This window comes from Leopardus geoffroyi, chromosome C1 (genome assembly GCF_018350155.1).
Source record: "Leopardus geoffroyi isolate Oge1 chromosome C1, O.geoffroyi_Oge1_pat1.0, whole genome shotgun sequence".
Taxonomy (NCBI): domain Eukaryota; kingdom Metazoa; phylum Chordata; class Mammalia; order Carnivora; family Felidae; genus Leopardus; species Leopardus geoffroyi.
The window spans coordinates 53,413,055-53,434,377 of record NC_059328.1 but is presented as its reverse complement, the minus strand read 5'-3'; the positions used below and the strand labels follow the sequence as shown (position 1 = coordinate 53,434,377).

General features: G+C 39.4%; 1 protein-coding gene across 2 annotated transcripts in view; it reads right to left on the bottom strand.

The window, feature by feature from the left end:
* RAVER2 (ribonucleoprotein, PTB binding 2) overlaps nucleotides 1–20,051 on the bottom strand; it is an 88,960-nt gene extending 68,909 nt beyond the window's left edge. For both annotated transcript variants that reach the window (XM_045477695.1, XM_045477696.1), the window contains exons 1-2: nucleotides 19,588–20,051; nucleotides 230–296 (exon numbers count right to left, since the gene is read on the bottom strand). In XM_045477695.1, the coding sequence (XP_045333651.1) occupies nucleotides 230–296; nucleotides 19,588–19,815 (295 nt within the window). In that variant the 5' untranslated portion in view covers nucleotides 19,816–20,051. The remainder of the gene's footprint in view (nucleotides 1–229; nucleotides 297–19,587) is intronic.
* Between the last annotated feature and the right edge of the window lie 1,272 nt (nucleotides 20,052–21,323).

The following is a 21,323-nucleotide window of genomic DNA, read 5'->3' as shown; positions in this document are numbered from 1 at the left end:
CACCTAAAAAAAAATATGTTGTACATCTGAAACTAATATAACATTGCATGTTAATTATACTGCAATTAAAAAATAAACAATACAAAGCCTACAAAAATTTACTATAACATCACAACGTATTAGGACATTCTTTATAAAAATGAATGTTTCTAGTAAGATACATAGATACATTAATAATGCCCACATTTAGAATCAAAGTGAAACCAGATGCTTAAAAGTGAAATCTTACCTGTTCTCTTATTTCTGTCCACATAACAATACTTTAACTCATAGTCTTGTAATAAATCATGAACTTCCTGAAAGAGACAAAACACGAGTTCAAATAAACACATGAATGCAGTTAGTGGATAATCCAGCTGTATTAGCCAATCATTACTACCACCACCATCTGCCATGTACAACACCTTCCACGGATCTCCATTATTTAAATTAAAGGCATTCCAGGCCCACCAAATATAACATCAACCTACCTCTCCAACTGTATCTCCCAGTACAGGATCTGCACACAGATCCTGTTTGTGCTCTATGAGCACGATCTCATGAGGATGCCATGCACAGCCCTCATTCTGAATCTCTGCTCATGCGGATACCTTGACCTTGCATGGGACAAAGATATCAATACTTGTAAACTTCATCTGAAACCACATGCATCCTTTGAAATCCCAGTTCAAATATTCTTTCATGAAGTTTTCTCCAATTCTTTCCCACAGGACATGACTTCTCTCACCTCTACACTAACAATGATCATACTTTTTTAATGCCTGTCTTATAGAAATAATATTAAACATTTCTCTTTGTATATCACATACTGAGTTTTTAACAAGTAATACACTTGTAGATGCTGTAGTACCAGCCTAGAGAATAAATACAGTTAGACTGCAAACCTAGCGATCCCTGGGTATGAAACAATAACCACCACAAGGTACACGTGTGGTTCAATTTATTTCCACTTGGCTCCCCAAGATGTTGAAACTGGCTTTCCAGTTCATTCTGTTTCCATTATCAATCCAGTCTGAACTTGCTTCTTCTGGTAGGACTTTCACCTAGCTGGGGTCCTGAAAAAGCAAATGTATATTCCCAATCCTCCTGTTAAGTTGATAATACTTGAGTATGGGAACTGCATTTCATAGATTTGTATAGTACCTGTACTGCTTTGCATATGCTAGGCACTCAAACACACACTAAACTGAAAATAATTATTTTGTCATTGAATTGATATTTGGCCTTGAAAGTTTACTAATAATACACAACAGATGCAACTATTATTTTCTAAAGGAACTGGGCTATCATGTAGGTGGACATTCTGATCCTGGATGGAGGGTTGGAACAGCCAACCTGTTCTATATTGCACATGAATAAATTAAACATACACAAGTGCTGGTATGTTGAGTTCACAATAGAAGCGAATTTACTCAATGATAATAATTCTTATTATTGCCATTATTATAGCTAATATTCATTTAGCTTTTACTTAGGTACCAGAGCAAGGGTACCTCACTCCTTTTATTAAAAACCAGGAAACCAGAGCAGAGAAAAATCAAGTAACTTGCCAAAGTCATACTTAGTAACTTGCTGAGTGGAGATTCACCCATCAGTCTGGTTCCAGGGACTACAACCTTAACCTCTACACAATACCACCATATTCCTTCTAAAATTAATTAAAAATGGTATACTACCACTAAGAATTACAAAAACAATATCATTAGTGCCCTAGTAAGAGATCATATGGAAACAGAAAATAAATACGTGGGCAGTTACAAATTGAGACATATTTTCCCCTTTAACACAATGTAAGTGGGGGGGGGGCGGGGGAAGAGTGACATAACAGGCAAAATATAGAAACATAATGTTAGGTGAAGAAAAGATATTCACCTATGGTAAGAAAGAAAAGAAAGTAAAGTTGATAATTTAGTATTCTTTATTAGTAAGTCAAAATTAGATATATTTTAAAGTACATATACTACCAATTTTGTGAAATATGGTTTGATGAGTTATGTAGTAGTATGATGAATATACATATCTTACTATGGTAATTTTTTATCTTGTAAACTGTAATGTTTTCTTGGACTTAAAAAAAACATATAGTGTATTCATTAAGAAAGTGTAATTCTCTCAATAGCATAGCACACACATCTTGCCAATCAGCTAATACTTAATATAGAAGGTGGTACGCTTTTAGTCACACAGACTTTCATCTCTCCTTTCAGTAGTTAACAGCTGTCGAGCGCCAGATTAAGAAAACATGACACTGCTCTTCACATTATCAACTATCTGTAAACAAATGACATGTTATGTTCCTCATTCAGCTGAATTACCTGAGAGAGATCTTAAATATTCAAAGATGCATTTTGCAACTTAAAGTTTTTATTTTTAAAATACCTCTATTTAAAACTGTAACTTTTCTATGTATCAGATGTGGCATACAGATTTTGTCAGCTGGGAAACCTTACAAGGCTTCTTGTAAAGAAAAAAAAAACGATTATTTTTCTCCATGCACTGGTTGTTTTGACCCAGGCAAAAGTGGGTCACCCCTCAATTTAAGCCTTGGTAAGTTGGCCAAATTAAAAACTTAAAACCTGAAAGAGAGCCCTAACAACCATTTGCCTAAATTCCACTATGCTCTACAAAAGCACAGAACCCAAACAACTGAAATTGTATCTCCTTATTCTAATAGCTTTATGACATTTCTATTAACTTATAAGTTAATTTTAAGGAATGAAGTAGCACCTTTGATGAAAACATGTTGTCTTCTGACCAGGAATATCAGTTACAAATTACTTACAGTAAGATAAGTTCATCAAAATTGATAGCATTAAACAGCTTTAGTAACCTATCTCCAGGCCACGTTCATTATCACTCTCTGGAATTAAATGAAAGTTTTGCACATATGAAATATTTCCTGGGGAGAGAACTGATAGCCTTAAGGAAACCCAGCCTTAGGTTTTTTTTTTTTTAATGTTTATTTTTGAGAAAGAGACAGAATATGAGTGGGGAAGGGGTAGATAAAGGGGGTTCAGGGGATCCAAAGTGGGCTCTGTGCTGACAGCAGAGAGCCCATTGTGGGGCTCGAACTCCTCAACCACGAGATCATGACCTGGGCCGAAGTTGGGCATTTAACTCACTGAGCCACCCAGGCGCCTCAACCCAGGCTTAGTATTAAACATGAATCACATCACCTTCTAAACCCTTCTCAGACTTACTTTCATTAATTTTTTTTTCCTAAGAAAGGCCTTCACAGATTTCAAATTCTACTTTTTTGGAATAAAAAAGGAAACATTTTTGCTAATTTGCCTTTAAAATTTTAAGTGATTTGATAATATAAAGAGATTGTCTGTAACACATATTAAGTTATGAGGCATAATAATGAAATAAGCATCTAGGAACTCACCACCAAACCTAAGAGAACATGAGCAACACTGTTCCACGGACTTTTGCATTCATTTGCTAGGTTCATCCCACCCTTCCCCTATGGTTGGAGTTGCTCACTTAGGTATGCATCTCCAAACAATATGTTGTTTTACTTGTTTCTGAGCTTTAGAGAAATGGTATTATGATGCTTTTGGTTTTCTGTGCCTTGCTTTTGCGTCTGCGTGCTTTGCTTTTTTTTTTAAGTAAGCTCCATGCCGAACTTGAGGTCCAAACTTACAACCCTGAGATCAAGAGTCAGACGCTCTACTGACTGAGCCAGCCAGGTGCCCTGTGTGCCTTGCTTTTTATACTCAATAATATGTTCCAAAAATTCACTCATGTTCCACCTGGCCATTCATTTATTCACTAATGTTTGATATTCCATTCTATGACTATTTTTCTGTCAATGAATATTTGCTTTCTAGGTTGTTGTTTTGCTACTTACATATTTTGTAAAAATTACTACCACGGCACCTGGGTGGCTCAGTCGGTTAAGCGTCCGACTTTGGCTCAGGACATGATCTCATGGTTCTTGAGTTCGAGCTTTGCATCAGGCTCTGTGCTGACAGCTCAGAGCCTGGAGCCTGCTTCGGACTCTGTGTCTCCCTCTCTCTTCCCCACTCATGCTCCCTCTCAAAAATAAACAGTAAAAAAAAATTTAAATAATAAGAAAAAAACAGCAGATGTTGGTGAGAACATGCAGAAAGATGATCTCTTTTGCACTGCTGGTGGGAGTGCAAACTGGTGCAGCCACTCTGGAAAACAGTATGGAGGTTTCTCAAAAAGTTAAAAATAGAACTACAGTTCTATGACCTAGCAGTTGCACTACTAGGTATATATCCAAGGGATACAGGTGTGCTGTTTTGAAGGGGCACATGTACTCCAATGTTTATAGCAGCACTATTGACAATGGCCAAAGTATGGAAAGAGCCCAAAATGTCCATCAACAGATGAATGGATAAAGATGTGGTATATATATACAATGGAGTATTATTTGGCAATCTAAAAGAATGAAATCTTGCCATTTGCAACAACATGGATGGATCTAGAGTGTATCATGCTAAGCGAAATACATCATTCGTATGACTTCACTCCTGTGGAATTTAAGATACAAAACAGATGAACATAAGGGAAGGGAAACAAAAATAAAATAAAAACAGGGAGGGGGACAAACCATAAGAGACTCTTAAATACAGAGAACAGTGGGTTGCTGGAGGTGCTGTGGGTGGGAGGGGGGATGGGCTAAATGTGTCAGGGGCATTACTACCACATTCTTATAAATTTTATATATTTCCTAGTGCTCGTGTACAAGTTTCTGAAGAAATGAAATTCCTGGGCTGCACATATGCAAATGATCATCTTTGTATGAAAGTGCCAATTTGTTTGCTGGAATGGCTGTACCAGTCTATATTCCATCAGGAGGATGTGAAAGTCCTGCTAATACATATCCCTACAACGCTTGGTGTAACCAGATACTTGTCAATTTCGTGGATATAATTGTACCTCACTGTGATCTTAACTTGTATTCCCTTGATTACTAAAGGTAGAGCTTGTGATAGTTACTTTTAGGTTGACTTGGCTATAGTATCCAGCTATCTAAACATTAATCCAAGTGCTGCTGTGAAGGATTTTATAGATGTGGTTAGTATCTACCATCAGTTTAAGTAAAGGAGACAACCTTACATAATGTGGGTGGGCCTCATCTAATCAGATGAAGGCCTTAACACCAAAAACTGAGGTTTCCTGGAGAAGCAATCCTGCCTCAAGACCGTAGCATCAAAACATGCCTGACTTTCTAGCCTGTTGGTGTGCGTGACAGATACTAGACTTGCCAGCTCCCTCAATCAATCAATCAAGCTCTCTCTCTCTATATATATATATCTGCATATAGTATAAATACATTTTAACATGAATATTATATATGTATCTCTGAAGAACTTTAACTGACGTAGGCATCTTTTCATGTTTATTTGCCATTTATTTCTCTTTCTGGAAAACACTCATCTTGATTGCTATTTTTCTATTGTATTTGTCTTTTAACGACTTGTAGGAGTTGTTTTTTTTTTTTTAAACATATTCTGCATACTAATCCTTTGTTGGGAACTGTATTATAAATGTATTCCCCTGCTATGTGGTCTGTTATTTTATTTGTGAATTTTTCTGGTGAAGAGAAATGTATCATTTTAATCAAGCCAAATTTATTAATTCTTTCCTTTACCATTTGTATTTTTTGTACATTAAGAAGTCCTTTCCTGAGGCAGGTGGGTGGCTTGCACAGATAAGCCTCTGACTCTTGGCTTCAGCTCAGGTTATAATCTCACAGTTGGTGAGCTCAAGCCCCACTTCGGACGAGCATGAGCCCCTGCATGGGGTGAGCATGAGCCCTGCTTTGGGTGAGCCCCACTTCTCTCCCTCTCTCTGCCCCTTGCTCACCTGCACCCCCCACCCTCAAAAAAAAAAAAAAAAAAAAAAAGAAATCCTTTCCTACCCAAGTCCTAAAGACATTTTGTGTTCCAACGATTTTTAAATTTCCCTGTTGCTTATCATTTTTCAGTCTGTTAGCCTTATTATGCTAGCTACAATTTCCAGTACAATCTGGAATGGAAGTGATGCTGACACTGCTCCTAATCTCAGAGGGAAAGTTCTCAGTAGTTCACCATTGAATATGATGGCTTTGGGTTTTCTAGATAATCTTCAAGTTTGAGTTCTCTTCTATTCCTGATTCCTATGAATTTTTATTAGGAATGGATGTTAAATTTTATCAAATGCTTTTTTTGCATCACTCGTGATGCTTTAAGTTCCATCTTCGTACCAATGATCCATAATTCTTATTTCCACTTTCAAACCTCTCTCTTAGGCTCCAAACCTAGATATGCTACTGCTTGCTTGGAACTGCATTTGCATGTTACACATCAGGTAATAATTTTTTTTGGCCCAATGGAGGGTCTATCATATATTATCTTTCATGATACTGCCTGAGTAAATGTGGTATTAATTTTAACTTTGGTAAAATTTTAGCAACTTTAAATGGAGCTATTATGTTGGAAAGTTCATTTGAATACAAACTTTTTGCCAGGGGAACATTCTAACTTTGTCTAAAAAAATTAATACACTTTTAGCTTTTCTTATTATCAAAATAGTAATAATAATGATAATTTACGGAGTGCTCACTGTATCCCAGGCAATTTATAGATATTATCTCATTTAATCCTATTTAACCCAGATTAGCTAGATTTTAAAGATGGATTTTATTATCCAGATTTTAAAGATGAGGCCATTGAGGCCTAGAAAAGTATAGTGACTTACAGTATAGACAGTATGCGATTGATCTAGGATTTAAACCCAGAATAACAGACTCTAGAGCAAACACAGTGAACTACTAAACTATATTGTATCTTAAGTATCAGCACTACAAAAATAAAGTCTAAGAAATATTCATTCCCATCACATTTCTAAAACTTACTGCATCACTGACCTCCTAACCTTAGAATGAGGATTAGGCCAAGAACAAAGTTTGAAAGATAAAAACAAAAACAACATGTTGTTACTTTTTGACAGCTAGAAATAAGATCGCATCACTACCTTGGGTTAATTATTTCAATGGATCCTCATTTCCCTTAAAATAAAATTCAAACTCCCTAATATGGCTTATAAATGTTTCATCATCTGATCCTCATATAGCCTTTCTCTAGTGCTTGAACACATTTAGGGGAGGGAAATGGATGCACACAGCAGACAGCAAGCTCTCTGGGGTCTTTTCTTCTGAGGATCCTTCTCCTGCTGGATCAGGGCCCCACCCTTACAGCCTTGTTTAACCTTAATTACTTCCACAGAAGCCCCATCTCCAAATATAGCCACACGGTGAGGGGAGGGGGGCTAGGTCTTCAACATATGAATTTGGAGGAACACACACATTCAGTCCATAACAGGTGCCTTCATGAAATGGCTGGTTCCAGGGCTGAAGCACAGAAAGTGCAAAATAAGCTGCAACATCTTATGTTGAAAACAAAGGAAGTGCTTGGCAAAGGATGGGGACACGTACAAGGACCTCAGACCCTTCCCATAAGTGTGTGCTGGAATTAGTGACTTGTTTCCAAGGAATCGTGAATGGGAAAGATTGTGTCTTTACAGGAATGACATAGAAGACATCACCTTATGCAAATGATCAAGGTTAACATCACTGGTGGTAAGTCACGTTCTCCCTAAAATGATGTTATCAGAAGTACACCTCACCTCTACGGAATTCTTACCAAAATTCCATAACCCTAATCTCTCATGAGAAAAACATCATACAAACCAACGTGGAGGGGCATTATAAAAGATATCTAACCAAAGCTGTCAAGGTCATAAAAAGCAAGGAAGAGAAACTGATGCAGAATGGAGACCAATGGGACATAGTGACTGAGTGCAATGTGGGCCCCTGAATTGGATCTTGGAACAGAAAGACGACATAAGTGAAAAAACTAATGAAATCCAAAGACTGAAGTTCTGTTAATAATAATGTACCAATGTTAATGTCTTAGTCCTCACTAATGTACCTTGAGTATATAAGATGTAACATGAATGGAAACTGGGATACATGGGAACTCTATCTCATATCTTTGCAATTTTTTCTGTAAACCTAAAATTATTGCAAAATAAAAGACTGAAGAAGAGGACATAGGAGCCAGCTTGAAGAAGCTCCCACTGCTCAAATCTAAAACAATTTAAGCATGAAAATAAGTAATTATATTAATGAAGTATAACCCATCGAGCAACATAGAACCCATGAGCCTATTTTTAATATAAATAAATAAATTGAACACTTGAAAGGGAATAGAATATTTACACAGTCTTAATTAAAGTATCCTCCTTTAAAATCCTTATTGATTACAAAGGGAAATCTCTGCATGGAGAAGATACCACTTTAATAAAAGTCAAAATGATCAAAGTTAATTTTACCAACAATGAGCCAAAATCTAAAATGTGTACCACCCTGTCCTGCCAAGGATACCTCACTTGAATCTAATCATGAAGAAATATCAGACAACTTCAAGTTGAAGGACATTCTACAAAATAACTGACCCATCTCATCTTCAAAAGGGTCAAGATCATAAAAGCCAAGCAAAGACTAAGGACTTATTCCAGGCTAAAAAAGACTAAAAAGACACAACTAAGTGCAATACATAATTCTGAACTGGATCCTTCCACGATGAAAGACATTAGTGGGATAACTAGCAGTTATCCTAGTGATTTGAGGATTAGGTGGCAGTTATTTTTACTTTCATAGTAGTGATGTAGTTATGTCAGAAAATGTCCAAATTTGTAGGAAATACACAATGAAGGACTCAGGGTGGTAAAACATCATGGCGGTACTCACTCTCAAACAGTTCAGGGAGAAAAGTTCTTTGTATTGTACTTTTCTGTATGTTTGAGATTTCAAAACTTTCCAGATTCACATGTTCTTGTTTCTTGCCATTACCTATATCTAGATAAGGCTGTAAAAAGCCCACAGGATATAAAGTCAGGGAAATGGAGACAAATCTGCACTCAAAAGCAAGCAGTTAAACTTGTGGGTAACAGAAGATCCAAAGTCCAGAAAATAAAAGCTGGGAGCTAAGAGAAGAAAATTACAGTAGTGGGTTGAGGAAAGATATAAAGCCCAACTGGCTGGGGCAAAAGGGGTGGGATGAAGTAGGTCAAGGTGACAGGAAGAGAGGCAAAGTATACGCATACAAATACAGGCTTGAACAAATTCAATGAGTTGTAATGCTCTTTTGGCATTCCTGTGGTAACAGTTAACAGAAAGCTTCAAACACAAGGAAAATGCATGAGTACAGGGGAGTGATAAGTTCACAAACCTAACGATAACGATAGTAAAAATAAGCACAGAATTAGGCACTAAATGCAAAAAAAAAAAACAAGTTTAGGAGCCCAAAATGAGCTAGGGACTCAGAAAACTAAAAAAAGAGAGAAACTTCTTTCTTATCAAATACTTGTGAAGAACACTGAACAGCACAATGAGCAACTGTCTTCCCATGTTTTAAAGAAAAATATTCTTGGGGCGCCTGGGTGGCTCAGTCAGTTAAGCATCCGACTTCAGCTCAGGTCATGATCTCATGGTTTGTGGGTTCGAGCCCCACATTGGGCTCTGTGCTGACAGCCCAGAGCCTGGAGCCTGCTTCGGACTATTCTGTGTCTCCCTCTCTCTCTGCCCCACCCCTGCTCACGCTCTCTCTCTCAAAAATTAATAAACATTTAAAAAATGTTTTAAATTTTTAAAAATAATAAAGAGAAACATTCTTCGTATCAGTCTCTGACATTTGGTACATGTTAAGGAGAAAATAATACACTGCAATTCCTTGTAAACCTCCGTGCCAGGCATAGTGTCTCAAGTGTCCATTGGTACTGCTGGGAGGCTGGAGAAGAATGAGCTTTTACAACAAACATGAAGTGACTCAGTTGACTTTTTTAAGAAAGAAAATTAAGGAGCTTGATTTATATTCTTGCCCAGATGGAGGATCTGGCATAAACATGGCCCACAACAGATTCGGATGAAAACTCTTTGAGCTCTGGATCTGCTCAAATGGTCCATACTCACGTGAAGTCCCAAAAATATGACCAAATTATATTAGCCTGGAAAGGCACTTCTCAACCTGGGTCTATAATTCCCCAGTGAGATCAGGTGTAAGTTACAAGAGATCCATAATCTCTTGAAATTACATGCAAATTTCTACGTGTCTAGGAATATTAAGCACTTTTCCTGGAGAGAGCGTTTATGGCTTTCAAACTACTCATAAGCCATAAACAGTTGACTGATTGAATTATAAGTAAATGGAGTAACATCACTGCCAAAAAAGCCAGCACAATCTTACAATGCAAAATTTCTTCATTGTGCAAATCAGTCATGAATACTTGAGTATGTCAGACATATTAACAGAAGTCTAAAATTTTAGAACAAAGTAGGTGGGTAATCCTGTTTTAAATTTCCCTTGGAACAATGTGTCAGGCTCTAGGTGAAATATTTGTGACACAAAGGTAAATATTACATAATTCCTGTCCTTTGGAGGACACGCTACAGTGTGTGTGGAGAAGAATTGTAAGTAAGTATCCTACACTAAGTATCCTACAGTGTAGGATAAGAATATGAGCTTTGGAACCAAACAGACATTAGTCTTTTTACCTTACCACTAATTAGTGGAATGACCTTTGGCAAACTGCTTAATATCAATTTTGCATCTGTTTCCCTATCAATAAAATGGAAATGAGAAATTCTGATTTTTTTTTAATTTTTAAAAAAAAATTTTTTTTAATGTTATTTTTGAGACAGAGAGAGACACAGCATGAGCAGAGAAGGGGCAGAGAGAGAGGGAGACACAGAATGTGAAGCAGGCTCCAGGCTCTGAGCTGTCAGCACAGAGCCCGATGAGGAGCTCGAACTCACGGACCGCGAGTTCGTGACCTGAGCTGAAGTCGGGCACTCAACCGACTGAGCCACCCAGACGCCCCGAGAAATTCTGATTTTACAGTCTTGAAATGAGGGGTAAGTATCATGTAAACAAAATACAACATACAGTGTCTGGCAATAGTAAGCACCAAATGAACAAAATTTTTATTGTTGCTACAGATATCTAAAGGAGAGAGAAATTTGTTCTTGCAGAGGGATTACTGGAAGATCTCAATTAGACAACCATACTCAATTTTGGGTGCCACATTTTAAGATATACAATAACAAAGTAGTAGTGGTGTGCATTCAGGGAAAAAGAATTAAGTCTGTGAGGAAATTTGGACTCATATCCGAAAAACTAGTGGTTTGAAGAAATTGAAGTTGTAACTTAAAAAACAATATGACTAATTCTCTATTATGGGAGGGGAAAAGTTGGATCAAGAAATCAAAATTTCAGGGAAATTAATTTTATATATTCAGTATAAATAAGACACTAAAGCTGTCTGAAGGTAAAGTAGGATACTTTACTAAGCAGTGATGTCTTTGAAAGTAAAGGTGTTAAAAGTTCACGGGTTGAGAACTTTAAATTGGATTTATTTATGCAGTAAGCAAAAGAGTTAGATAAAATATCTTCTACCATCCCTTCCAATACTGAGATTTTACTTTTTTTTTTTTTTTTTTTTTTTTTTACTTCTATATTAATTAGCATACTATTGGTTGGTAGTAATGTAAGACCCAACTTGAAATCCATGAAATAAAAGGAATGTAGTGGCTTGCATATGTATGAAATCCAGAACTAAGTTTCAGATATAGCTTGACCAGGGCTCTAGCTCAGCTTTCTCTCTCTTTTTCCTCCACCTCAGTCCAATCCCCCTTTGGATGTCTGCTCTGTCCTCAGATAGCCAGCAGCAATCAGGGCAATGTGCCTCTGCATTTGTATCCAGTAGGAAGAGAACTCCTTACCTTAACAAGCAAACAAAAGTCCTAAGCTTCTTGTTATATTGAGTTGAAGCAATCACTACAGTCAAGAAACGATGATATAGTGACTGGCTTAGGGGGCCCATGCTTTAATTCTCATGCCAAAAGGGAAGAACACTGCTTATTGGTTTATGTCACCCAAACCAATGGGGTGACTTCTATCAAACGGACTCAAGTCATATAATTGCTAAGTAATGAGGGAGGGATAGAGCCTCAAAGGAAAATCTGGGTTCTATGAGGAAAGACGAGAGAAAGAAAGGAAACTGGGTAGGCAACGGCATCAGGTTCTGAGCAAGAAACATGGCATACTCAAAAACTATGTAACTGAAGAGAATTTTTTTTAATGTTTTCATTTTTGAGAGAGAGAGTACGAGCGAGCGCGCGCAAGTGGGGGCAGGGGGGGTGGGCAGAGAGAGAGAGGGAGACACAGAATCCGAAGCAGGCTCCAAGCTCTGAGCTTGTCAGCACAGAGCCCCCCCATGGGGCTCAAACCCACAAACCGTGATATCATGACCTGAGCTGAAGTTGAATGCTCAACCAATTGAGCCACCCAGTCACCTCAAAGAGAATTTTTTAAAGACACTATCTACAAAGGCTTAAAAATAAAAAAAAAAACTATGGTTAACAACAGTCTCCCATAACCCCTGGCAGAGGGATTATGATTACAACAACCCAAAGAGCTTAGTTGGATGGTGTGCCACTGGAAAGGAACTGTGACCTTTGAAAGAGGAAACAGCCAACCCAAGGTATCCTGGTAGAAAGGGAGCTGGGTGAATAAATGCTCCAATCTAGCTCTCTTTCACCCTTTAATCTCCCACTGGTGGCTCTGGCCAAATGGAACCAGAAATTAGAGGATGAGAGAGCCTGGTTAGTGCAATCTACAGTAAGATAAGCTGCCCAGGACACAGCACAGGTGAGAAGGATGGAGACAGATCTGGAAGAACAAATGAACAATACTCAGCACAGCAACCAAGGACAATCATCTGCAGATAATCATAAGCCAAAATATACAAACAAGCATTCCAGGTGGTCTGAATTTCCCACTTCTCATTTATTACCCCTCTCAATACACATCATCCTCTTAGACAAGGCAACTGCCTCCCCAGGCAAACAAAATACAGCGCCAAGGTTTCAGACAAGCAATCATAGAACATTTAAATTTAGAATTTTGTTTTCTCTATTTGCATTTTAACCTTCCTTTATTTGTCTTGTTTCAGCTGGTCTAAGTAGAGCTAAGCATAAAACTTTCTGCCCACAGTTAAGAAATGGGTTCTGAAAGCTCCTAAGGACTGCTGGCTACAAAGTAGGGAAGATAAATCCACACAGAAGTAGTAAGAGACAAAATTCAGGGGGCCAGAGGGACCCCTTTTCAGCAACAGCCTTCCATTAGAGATGATCTCATTTAATGCTTCCCTGATGTTCGTGATCTTGTTTGTTTAAAGAGCAATTGCCATAAGTACAGCTTTCTTGAGCGTGGCCATAAGACACAAGTGTACCCGTCAATGACTTGAAGCTGGAAGAGGCTGTTGGTGCACAAAGCTGTTTAGATGTTATTGTACTATTTAGAATCAGCTTAAACTTCAGAAGCATCAGAAACCTCAAATAGCTGTTAAGGTGCTAACCGACAACACTAAACACCATCTGCCATGTTATTCTATGGGAAAACACGCTACAAGTCCAAAAAATAATTTATAAACATAAGCTGGTCATTAATTAGGAAATGGCCTATAAATCACCTGAGATTTCTTTAGACTGCTTGTTAACATCCAGCATCGTGACACTGACCACAAAGGACTCCTCTTCTTGAATATGTTTTCAGAGCAGAGAACAAGCATTGCTGAAACACTCTGCAAGAATTCCTGCCAAGACAGAAACTTACCGAGCCAGGGGCAACCCAGAAGTCTCGAAGATGTCCCTCTAGCAGCTTTCAGTGTCCTTGTTACATTGGGAATAATAAAGCATACAGAAAAGAACCCATCATGCAATTCTGATTAACTACATTAGGAAACAGATAACTTTTAAGTTGTGTAAACTACGCTAAGTAACTACACTAAGAATAACAACTTATCAAGAATGCAAAATGGTATTCTCAATAAGAAAAAGAATATTTTCAAAATGTAAAAATATCCCAGTATTATTAGGAAAAAGTGAGTAATTGCGCTCTTGTGAAAAGAGACAGTAATTACTGATTATTAGAGAAAACAAATAATGTATATTTTTAAATCTCACAGTTTGGGGTGCCTGTGAGACTCACTTGGTTAAGTGTCCAACTTCAGCTCAGGTCAAGATCTCATGATTCGTGGGTTTGAGCCCCACGTCAGGCTCTGTGCTGACAGCTCAGAGCCTGGAGCCTGCTTCTGATTCTGTGTCTCCCTCTCTCTGCCCCTCTCAAAAATAAATAATCACTAAAAAAATTATTTAAAAAAAATCTCACAATTGGGGTGCCTGGGTGGCTCAGTCAGTTAAGCATCCGACTTCGGCTCAGGTCATGATCTCACAGTTAGTGAGTTCGAGCCCCACATCGGGCTCTGTGCTGACAGCTCAGAGCCTGGAGCCTCCTTCACATTCTGTGTCTCCCTCTCTCTCTCTGCCCCTTCCCTGCTCATGCTGTGTCTCTCTCTGTCTCAAAAAAAAACAAACATTAAAAAAATTTTTTTTTTAAATCTCACAATTAATGAACACAAAATATGTGAGAAAATGCTATAGGTTTCTGACAAATACAAAAGAAACACAGGAATAAGTAGCTTTTAAGAAGAAAATTAACTGGAACTTTCTACCTTTGGTGGTTTGTTATTCTAAAAAGTGCTTAGTTGATAATACTATGCTTTGAAATGGACCTCGGTGAATTAACCATCAAGCTTCTCATTAACTATTATAATAGAGTACTTCAAAATGAAAGTTAATAATGCCCAGAGTGAGACAATACAATGTTTTGTTTCTATTACTAACCTTGGCTGTTAGCCCTAAGCCCTTCACATTTTCTCTTAATTACACAATAAAGTCTCTTCCAGATTCTAACTTCTAAACAAAAACAAAACACATGTACACATACATAACATTTAGGAGAAAACTGAGTGAATTCAAACAGCATAGAGAATAAATGCCACTGTGTTCTCCATTTTGAAACCCCAGTAACAATTCTTTTGAAACAGAACCAGGTTAACCAACAAATGTAAACAATCTATAGAAAGTGCAACAAAAACACACATTAGAACATTACCTTAAAATAAAATTCTAAGTTCATAGTTGCAAAAGACTATCCACAGACACACATTCACAACGGCTATTCTGAATAAGAACCAGCATTTAACACTGTTTATTATTCGCTATAATTATTAGAAATGTTATTTGTTATAAAATAATCACTAAAGTTACATTCCAAAACACAAACATTCAAAGACATTTCTATAAATATTCAAATCATAATGTTCTGAAACACTTCGGCATGTAGGTAGGTTGATAAGGCTAGAGCAGAATCCAAGGCATGACTAATAAGAAAGGAGACTGCAAATGTAGGCAGGGGCCAAGTTACAAAAACCCTAGAATCTTATATTTCTATCCTTTTATGTCATGCCTTTCAACACAAGGTCTGAGTACTCCATGGTAATAAAGGAGCACAGAAAAACACAGGATGGGGCGCCTGGATGGCTCAGTTGGTTAAGCGTCCGACTTCAGCTCAGGTCAAGATCTCATGATTTGTGGGTGTGAGCCCCCCATCAGGCTCTGCGCTGACAGCTCAGAGCCTGGAGCCTGCTTCTGATTCTGTGTCTCCCTCTCTCTCTCTGCCTCTCCCTTGCTTCTCCCTCTCTCAAAAATGAATAAACGTTAAAAAAAAAATCATAGGATAAATATGTGCATCTTCCATGTCAAGTTTACGAGAAAAAGTTGGAAGGCAGTGAAACAAGTTTAAGTCATTGTTTTTACATTAAATCCAAGTTTACTAGAACATAAAATTAACACGAATTTTTCAGTCAGAACATGAAGCTTCAAAGCAATTTCACTCTTGGAATAAGCTAATTGAGCTTCACTATTCCTTATGATTTGAGGAAAAGAGACAAGTTGAGGGACATTTGAGGAAGATTTTGAGAACGTAGAGCTAAACTTTTCCTTCTCTTTTTTTCCCTCTTTTTCTCTTTTGAGAATGCAGAGCTAAACTTTTCCTTTCTTCTCTTTTTTCTCTTTTTCTTTTTGTAGTAGAGTGACATTCTTGGATTTGTGCTTTGAGGAGTTCTCTCAAGTGAAGCAATAAGCAGGATGGGCTAAAACATAAGACACAGGACAATAATGAGGGTAGATGACAAACAGAAAAGTTGTAATAAGTCTAGGCAAGAAATGACAAAGGTCATGAGCCAGAGCTGAGACTATGAAAACATAGAGGGCTAAGAGGATTCAAGAAAACATAGGAGACCAACCAGACAGCACCTGACTGCACTGTAACTATTCAATGAGACAGCTTCTGAGAACTGTTTTTACCTAAAATTAAAATGAGTAAGATTTATGAAAATCAAGTTTAATAAAGAAAACACCCTTGCTTTAAAAATGTTCAAAGAGTATTACTAGGCTCCTACTAATCAGCTAGCAATGTAACTTTTCTAGAGACATAACTATACAGCTTGAGAACTAGAGTGAGGAATGGCCTTGATCTTTAATGTAATATTCTAGAATAAATGAATGAATGAACCTAGAGAGTCTTCTAGAAAAGAACAAGAATTTGAGCATTTAAAATATCTTACTACTTAATAACTGAACAAAAAATAGTAACCTTTTCCTAAACCATATTAGTTGTTTCATAAGGAGTAAATTGGTAGTTTAGCCAAGCAATAAAATGCTAAAAGGCACAACAGAAAATTAAAGTTAAATCCTCATTTTTAAGTTGACAGTAAGCTGCAGCCACTGAGAAAGACATTAGAATTAGACATTAGAATTTTTAAGGGAAAAAAAAAGATAAAATATAAAAAAATCCTTGCAGAATATATTCATAAAATTACAATTTAAGAGTAGATTAAGTGTATGTTAATTTTATTCAACCAATAAAAATAGCTATTCTCAATCTAATTAATCTAAAGACTTTCAACTGCTTTTAAAAATTAGCATTCTTTGGTCTACTGTACTTAATTAATTAACACAGACCACTGACAGTTATGATTGTGATCAGAAAACCAGCAGAAATACAAGTACAGAAGATGACAGAAAAAAAAAAAAAACACTACTCAAATGTACAATGACATGTTTACATTTTAAAACTACATATCAGAAATATTAAAAACATTTTATAATATAAATCAGAATAGAAAAAAAATGCTAGAACAAGTCTGGAAATTAATCTCTAGTTCCTAACAACTTTTGTTTTTAGATGAAACTCTTCAATTCTCAAAAAATGTGGCATAAGTATTTAACATAAAACTTTAAGATACTTGACAGCAAGTATCTTAACTCATCTAGATCTTACTCCAATTTTATTCAATAGTTTATACTTGCTACTTTACAGAAAATTCCAAAATTTAGGCTAAAGTCATAACAGAGAAAGAATACCTCAAAAATACAAATCAGAATTCTCAAAAAATCTCCATTCATCACTAATACCAATTAAAACTGTTCCCATGTTTGGACCCTTTTATTTATTTATTTTCATGGCTCTTAATAAGGGAAATGAGAGATATCAAAAGAAAAACAAGAATAGAGCAAACTGTCCAGACTTTTGTGTCTAAATATTTTTAGAATGCAAGGGAATGTGGTAACAAAAGAAAATTAAGACACTTCTCCATCTCCCTTTTCCTAGATTACACACAGAGCTGCTATTCCTTCAACTTTTTCTAATGCCACCTGCTTCTTCCAGGCCTCCCAGTTACTGAGCCCCTTTGCTGTCTTCTATTTGCATGGGTAGGGGAAATTTGCTTCTATGAAATTAGCCTATTGCAGGTGTTCTTACAGGTAGCATCACAAAATCTTACCTGACATATGGGAAGTGGACAATGATGGAAAGAGCTGAAGGAGGGATGAGCTATATCATATTGAGAGTCTTTTTACATTGCGTTTTGAAACAAAATGGCCCCTCATGCATACGGATTATAAGGTTATATGCTCTCATTTATTGTGAATGGCTATGTAAGGTCTATTTACAAAATAGTGAGGCACTGCTCTCATTATTTTACGGGTCTTACTGCAATCATCAATCGCCAGCCCACTTACAATTCCCGGTATCCCCTTATAGAAGGAACTACATAAATCTACCCAAATCTGCCACCACCCGGACAGCCTACCCTCCTCCATCCACACGAAATATATAAATTCAAGCTATATATGAAATATACACAAACATCTAGACAATTAAGAAACACTGAAGAATCAGACATGGCTTTTTTTTTTTTTTTTTTTGGTAAAATACATATGTATACATAGACATAGGGAAAGGGAGAAGAATAGTACCTTACGTTAACAACGGCTGTCTTTAAATATCAGAAATACGTAAATTTTTCCTTGCCACTGGTGACAACATGGATGGACCTGCAGGATATTATTATGCTAAGTCAAATAAGTCAGACTGAGAAAGACAAATGCCATGTGATTTCACTTATATGTGGTATCTAAAAAACAAAAGAACAAAACAGAAACAGACTCATAGACACACAGAACTTGGTGGTTGCCAGAAGGAACAAGGCGGGGGGGGGGGGGGGGGGGGGAGGGGATGGGTGAAACAGGTGAAGGAGATTAAGAGGTACAAACTTCCAGTTAGAAGTACCTCACGGGCAGGAGAAGAACTGTATCGGGAAACCAGTCCAGAACACTGTAATAACTTTGTATGGTGACAGATGGTAACACTGTAGTGAGCAATACCTATTGTACAGAAATGTCCAATCACTATGTTGTACACCTGAAACTAATACAACCATTGTGTTAACTATAGTTCAATTAAAGAGAAAAAGCACAGGTGATTTCTATTTCCCCTCTTTGCGCTTTTCTGTATTTTTTCCCTTTTCTACAATGAGCATGTAGACTTTGGCAATGGGGGGGGTGGAGGGGGTAAAAAGATGCAGTTTCTGATCTTAAAGCAACAGTTAATCTGGATCAAAGACACAAAGTAGCCTATCTTTAAGCCTCCTCAGAGTCACTAACAAATCCTCCAGTACTTGGCATGACAGAAGGTGGCCGCAAGGTTCCCCAAAGCGCAGCGATAACCTCTCCATTCCGGGGCCTTGGTAAACCGGGGGGGGCGGGGACGGGGGCAGAGTTCTTTCATACAAACTTGGGCAAGTGCTTCTGCAACAGCAAAACTCACTTTCAGCTCTCCCGTGACCCCGCCCCCCACGGCACACCCAAGGCCGGAGGACCCCAGGGGGGAGCCCTCTGCCCCTCCCAAGGTGGCCCCGAAAACTTAGCCCCCCAAAACTGTGCTCCTCGGCTCACTTCCACTCTCCTTCACTTCCTTTCGCCTACTCTTTCCCCGACTTCTCTCCTCCCACACTCACCCAAGGGCCACAGGGGAAGGAAAGAGCGGGGGGGATTGAGGGCAGCCGCCCCCGATTCCCGTGACCTTGGACCAGCCGATTCGCCTCTCGGAGCCTCAGTTTCCTAATGTGCCACCCGGCCCGGGGGCCGCAGCTCGGAAGCCTGGGGGCTTTGCAAAATCCACAGACGGTTCTAACTCTGCAGCGACGCCCTCCTTCCCTCCACCGTTCAGGCGCCGGGCACCAGCTCCGACACCCCCGCGCAGCTTCCCTCGGAAGCCCTGCCCCGATGTCCCCGGGACGGGCCGCCTCAATGTCCTATCCTCGTACCTGGCAGCTGCTGTCCTGGGGCAGGTTTTTCACCAGGATTTTCCTGCGGTTGCTCAGCTCCCGGCGCATCCGCTGCAGCCGCGCGGCGACCTCCTCGGGGTGCAGCGCGCTGGGCGCGGGGCCCCGGGCAGGGTCCTCGCTGGCGCCGGCGGAGGGCCCCGGCCCCGACCCCGCCGAGCCGCCCAGGCCCGCGCCCCCCTCGCCGCTGCCGCCTCCCGCCGCCGCCATCTTCCCGGGCGCCCCGCGGCTGCGGGCTCCTCCGGAGGCTCGAGGGGAAGCGGAGAGAGAAAGCGGGAGGAGGCCGCAGAGTGGGCCCGGCCGCGAGGGGGAGGGAGGCGGCGCCGCAGCCAGCAGCCGGCGGGCGGGAGAGGAAACCTGAGCGCCGAGGAGGAGCCCGAGAACCACCTCGCGGGAACCTCCCCCTCGGCCCCCAGCCCCCGCGCACGGGCGGCGCCCATCCCTCTCGCCCGCCCTGCGCGCGGGTGGGGGCCCGGGCGCCGCCACCCGGACACCTGTGCGGCCGCGAGTGGGCGGGCGGGCTCCCCTCCTCGCAAGGCCGTAGTGAACGCCCGGGCTAGGGCTCTGGGGATGCGGCCCCTTAGCGGCAGCTTCCCCGGGTGGCGGCTCGAACCCTGCGCGGCCCCTCCACGTGACGCCCAGCTGCCCCGGGCTCTCCTCGAAACTCCCGCGCTGGGGCGGCTCGGGGGCTGCAGACGCCGGTTCGGGCTCCCCAAACCCGGGGAGGTGCCCTGCAGGCTCCCGGACCTTAACCTTTTGTGCTCAAGATGTGCATATGTGGCAAAGAAGTTTGAGTTTACGATGAAAAATAAAATTTGAGATTTTCTAGGTAGTACAAAGATATTCTGGAGGAAATGTTATGTATTTGGAAAAATCGGATAGCAAAGTATTTTGCTAGCTGTGCACGAGAAAGCCTGTGCTCCTCACCCGTCCCTGTCGGAAACTACTAAAATGTAGAAAGCCTGGATGGTTGCACATACAACATTATAAAGCGATCCTGAAACAAAGACTAACATGGAAGAGGAGTTACGGCAGGGGGTTGGAGAATACCCTAATTGAAACTGGGAGAGTGACATTGTAGAACTAGATTAGGCCAAAGTGATGTTATCAGATCAAACCATCAGCACCCTTTGGCGCCAGCCCAAATGAGTATCAGCGGAGAGGACTACGCATCTAAGTGTGTAGCATGCAAATTTATTTGTAAAACACATAAACCCTGTTGAACACCAGTATTATTCCGATAGGGGAAAATATTTTAGATGAAGGTAACCGAAAAGTAAAAACAAAGGATTAAAAAATACTATGCATTCAGTACTTAACACTGCGCCTCCACATAGTTCTAAGTGCTTTAGGTATATTTCGACTAAACTTTATGATAAGGCAGTTGTGTTTAAGGTTCTATTTTCCCCACTTTACACATGAAGAAATGGGAGTCTGGTCTGCTTAATTCTAAAGCCCAATGCTCTTAATAATATAAAAAGATTCCCCTGTAATCCCAAAATAATGGCCCTTAATATTCCTGAATTTATTCTCTACCAATAGTAGTTAGATCATTTAAATGATTCTGCAGTAAACCCATGTTCATAGCAAAACTCTTCCCACAACCCAAATGTGCATCTACCCACGAACAGAAAAAACAAATTGTATGTACATGCAATGGAGTATTATTCAGCCGTAAAAAGGAATAGTACTGCTACAAGACAAAACATTAAGCTAAG